Source organism: Panthera pardus, unplaced genomic scaffold (assembly GCF_024362965.1).
Source record: "Panthera pardus isolate Hobbes unplaced genomic scaffold, ASM2436296v1 HiC_scaffold_13, whole genome shotgun sequence".
NCBI lineage: Eukaryota > Metazoa > Chordata > Mammalia > Carnivora > Felidae > Panthera > Panthera pardus.
In genome coordinates, this window is record NW_026526688.1 from 79,619,383 (window position 1) to 79,624,332 (window position 4,950).

Here is a 4,950-nt window from a genome sequence, read left to right on the forward strand (position 1 = left end):
ACAGAGGCAGGAGGTACCTACTGATGTGATACTGATGTGTAAACCAAAGCAGAATTTTTGGGAAGTAGGATTTGGGTACAGAATTCAAGAAGTGATATCTAAAACTTTTATTTGAAGGCTATACATAGTAAACCCTTGAAGATGCAGTTAGATCTTATGTGAACAGTACTTAGCAAATATAAGTTTCTTGAGAAAATGCTTTTTTCAGGGCTGGCTAACAAGTTTTAGAGTTTGTTTAATCTCAGATTTTTTGCGAGTTTAATAAGGAGAATACACTTATCAGAAGACAGAAGTTTAGGGGCACCTGGCTATCTCAGTTGCAGGAGTGTGTGACTCATAATCTTGGGGTTGTGAGTTCAAGCCCCACATTGGGTGTAGAGATTACTAAAAAAATAAATAAACTTAAAAAAAAAGAAGAAGTTTAAATTGTTTGTGTGGTTCAAAAATACCACCATCTCCTTTCTTTCTAGCTTATTCCCTCTTGATCAGCAAGCAACTCTTTGGTCCCATCAGAATCTATTATATTTTGACCTTGCCATCTTTTCACTGTACTTCCTGTCTTATATCCTCCCTTCCTTAATAGTTTGTATTCATGGTCTGTATACTTTTCATATCCCTTCTCTTCTGTTTTTTTTTTACTGGCCTAGGAAAATAAGAGATGAATTCCTGCATTCATGGAGCTAGCACTCAAATTGGCAAACAAGAAATAGATAAACAAGTAAAAAGATTAGTATGATAGATGGTTAGAAGTGCTATGGACATAAAGCAGGTTAAGAAATACAGGGAATGGGGGTATGTGATATATACTGTTTCATATAGGTAATGACTAAGGGAAGGACTCATGGGTAAGTGGTAGTTAAGCAGGGAGCTGAAGAAATAAGGAAGCAAATCATAAACAAGTCAAAGGATCAACAAATGCAATGGCCTGAGGCAAGAGCATGATTGGAGTGTTCAGAAACAGCAGGAAGATACCATGAGTGAGTCAGATGAAAGATGCAGTCAGAAAAGTATTAGGAACCAGATCGTGTAGACCGTTTTGGTCATAGGAAGACTTTTACTGTGAAAAGGGTGGAAAACACGTGGAGGAGTGACATGAGGTATCTTGTTTTGAAAGGGTTACTATGGTTAAGGGGTTAGAAGTAAGCCACTTGTGAGAGCAGGCAAAGGCATTATTGCAGTAATCCAGGTAAGAGGTAGTAGTGACTTAGGAGTGAGTCATAGCAGTGTGGAGACGGTGCAGAGTTCCAATTGTAGACATACTTGAAGGTGCATTGTGTGATAGATTCGATGTGGGTAATGAGAGCACCTGGAAGGATAGTTACCATCTACTGATTTGGGGAAAATAGCAGGAGGATTAGGTTGCATTTATGTGTTTGCAGGATCATTTATAAGAATTCAGAGAAAGATACAGGCTAGAGATAAAATGTGGTACATGATATTTAAAGCCCTAAGTCTGAGTGAAATCACCTTGGGCGTATATAGAAAGAACTGAACTCTAGAGAACTCATGAAATGATGAACTCTAGATGGGAAATGTGAGAAGAATTAACACAGATGACAGGGATGGCCAGTGGGCTAGTTGAGAAACAGAAGTGAGGACAGGCTATGAAGGAGTAGAGTGCATGTGATGAGAGGTAACAAAGGAATTTAGGGCTTCTTCTGGTGACTGATACAAATGAGGGTAAAGGGCATAATCAGTCTTGGAAATGGCATGGAATTGCTGTTTTTATGGTGAGGGAAGCTTGCATGCCTTCAGGATGCCCAGGAAGAGGTTGGTATATCTGTGTCCATTGTTTCACCATGAACAGTTGCTAATATTTTACTCAAAGGAAAGAGGGCACTTTTAAAACAACAGTTTCCTTTCTGCTTCAAATTGAAGAGGCTGAAGTTACTGGTAGGAAGGTTCTATTGCTGCTAAAATTGATGGAACACATTATAGCAGTGGCTCTCAACCTTGACTGAACTTTCAGAACTATAGATACTTGGCTCCCAACTCCAGATTGATCTGAGGTATGGCCTGAACAGTTGAGGCTTTTAAAAAGCTCTTTAGGTGATTTTAACTTGCAGCCGAAGTTGGGAAACATTGCTTTCTAGAATTAAACTTTATTTTACAATGAAATCCACTATTATTTGGCATTTTCTCAAACAGTACAATAATATTGTACTATTTGCTAATTAGTTCATCTTTCACACATAAGCACATCTGTGTTTAAAATTTTTGGAGCTATTTGGCTTAAGTAAAAATTTAATCTGCTTTCATCTAAGAAAAGAATTCGTAGATAATTGAAACCATAACAAATTATGTAACCTGCCTAAGCCTTGGTTTGTTCATCCTTCTTATAAAACTGGAATCATGAAAGTCCTTATGCCTTAAGGTTGATATGGGAATTAAATTAAATGAGATATTAGGTGTAAAAAGCATTGTATCATACTGATGCAAGTACAAAGTAAGCACTTCAGGGTCATTGGGCCACAGAAAGAATTGAGTAAAAGTGAAAAATTTGTACTTTTTCTAGGTACCTATACGTGTATTTTTGGATCTGTCCTCATTGCCCTGTATACCTTTAAGCAAGCCAGTGGAACTCTTAAGACTAGATTTAATGACTCCATATCTGAACACCTCTGACAGAGAAGTAAAGGTAATACAAAATGATTATTCTTGTCATAGTCAGAATTTTCTTAAGCTAGGTAATACTTTATATACACAAAATAGTATTAGTCACTTTCTTTGAAGATTTAAATGTTAGGTTTTTTTTCTAAACAATATTCAAAAATGAGCTTGGTAAATACTAGTGAATAAAATAGGTTGATATTTGGATTGGATGATTAAATCTTTATAAAATTTGGAGCTAAAATTGACTAAAAAGACAAAAACTTACTTATTTAACTCTGCTCTATTTACTCTGATGAAATTTTCATAATTTCTTAATTTTCATAGGTACACATTTGTAAATCTGGACAAGTGACTGCCATTCCCTTTTGGTATCATATGTACCTTGATGACGAGATTAGGTTGGATACTTCAAGTGAAGCCTCCCACTGGAAACAAGCTGCAGTTGTATTAGATAATCCCATCCAGGTGGAAATGGGAGAAGAATTAGTACTCAGTGTCCAGCATCACAAAAGCAATGTCAGCATCACAGTAAAACAATGAAGAGTAGTTTTCTAATGAAAAACTGTTCAGGCAGAGCAGCAAGTGTGCAGTTCTGGTCTGAATTAGTAGTGGAATTGTATTCATGAAATGGGGGTATAAAGATTTAATTCCTTGTAATGGTTAAATATTTTTTAAATTGATTAATAAAGTATATTTAAAAGATTTTAAAGAGGAGCGTTATTATAAAAATATTGCCGCAGACTTTTTTCAAAAAGGCTGTTATTAATTTTTCAAGTAAGTAAGCTTTGTTTTTATTGCTTGGTTGTACTTACAATGGGTTCAATTTTCCTAAACGCTTTAGTCTACATTCTAAATCTATAAATATAAGGGATTTGAGTCCCGTCTTCATTGTCCTGTGTAAGTAAAGCAAACTTTTAATTTTTTAGGCATCTTGAGTTTTTTAAGTCCAAACTTATAATTGGGATCTATCAGAAAGTTGGCTTCAATTGAAGACAGGGTTATGGTTACTTATAAATTCCAAGCTTGCTTCTTTTAAATACTTAGTATGTTTCTGAAACTCCTTGGGTTTTGTGTTTGGAGAATGCAAACCTGAGTAAGAATTTAAGCTATAAGCTAAATCTAATTATGAGAGTAAAAGAGTTAAGGATGAAGTAAAGTTTTAAAGAGGGAGCCTTTTTCCTGGTCTACTTTGGCAAAGAAAATGAAAAAGCTGGTAAGTTCAAGAACGAGGTAAACCTAAATCAGTATTTTTTAAAGTTTTGATCCATATGTGCAGTAAGAAATATATAATAATTGGTCCAATTTTTAAAGACTTGCAACAGGAAGATTAATAAGATGTACCTTGTAAATACTGTGTGCTCTTTGTAAGTAAGCCACAAAGAAAATAAGACATACCTTGTCTCTACATTGCCTGCTCTTGTTGCTCTAGTATTATACTACCCAGCTTTACTTTCAATAGAAATGTTTATAATAGCGGACAGAATAAAGACTCCAATTTACAGTGAACCAGTATATGTATGTGAATGTGTGTGCATAAATATATAAAGCAAAGATTTTGAGAAATAATATTTATTATTGCTATTTGTAACATACTACTCTGGCACTTTCTAGATTTTATTTGCAGTATATAACCCAGTTGGTTGTGATTAGCAATTTGAGAAACTCCATCTTAAGTAAGAAGTGTCTCCCAAATAGCACCTACATGTCTTCTGACTATGGTTTAATGAATAATTAAGACTACTCAGCCTAGATTTATTTGCTGACACCTGTGACAGCATTGAGGAAAAGTAGACTCCATTGCTATCATAAGTTTTTTTTTTTTTTAATGTTTTATTTATTTTAGAGAGAGACAGAGTACAAATGGGGGAGGGGCAGAGAGAGAGGGAGACAGAATCCACGAAGCAGGCTCCAGTTTCTGGGCTGTCAGCACAGAGCCCGATGTGGGGCTCAAACCCGTGAACCATGAGATTATGACCTGAGCCGAAGTCGGATGCTTTAACCGACTGAGCCACCCAGATGCCCAATAAGTTTCTTATTTATCCTCCCAATCTTCTATCCAGTTTATTCTTTTCATCTGAAAATCATGGATAACTTATTAATCTATTAGTAGTGTTGCAAATAAGATTTTTAGATAGTAGTTGTTTTAAGATTTATATTAGGTCCCATTTCTTCTAAAAGGAATAGAAGATATAGGTATCCTTCATTGTAGGTGTGTAATCTTTAACCTTTAATTTTTTTGCACTTATTTCTTTTTTGCTGTGCCTCTAATCAAGAACTTTTTGAAAAAAACATTAAGAGTTTATGTTGAAGTAATGGGAGACAAAAAATTGCAGAAAA

At 35.2% G+C, this 4,950-nt stretch overlaps 1 protein-coding gene across 3 annotated transcripts in view; it reads left to right on the forward strand.

The window, feature by feature from the left end:
- Positions 1 to 3,322, forward strand: part of PRMT9 (protein arginine methyltransferase 9) — a 37,258-nt gene extending 33,936 nt beyond the window's left edge. For all 3 annotated transcript variants that reach the window (XM_053901205.1, XM_019421018.2, XM_053901206.1), the window contains 2 exons: positions 2,516 to 2,638; positions 2,938 to 3,322. In XM_053901205.1, coding sequence (XP_053757180.1) covers positions 2,516 to 2,638; positions 2,938 to 3,153 — 339 coding nt within the window. In that variant the 3' untranslated portion in view covers positions 3,154 to 3,322. The remainder of the gene's footprint in view (positions 1 to 2,515; positions 2,639 to 2,937) is intronic.
- The last annotated feature ends 1,628 nt before the right edge of the window (positions 3,323 to 4,950 follow it).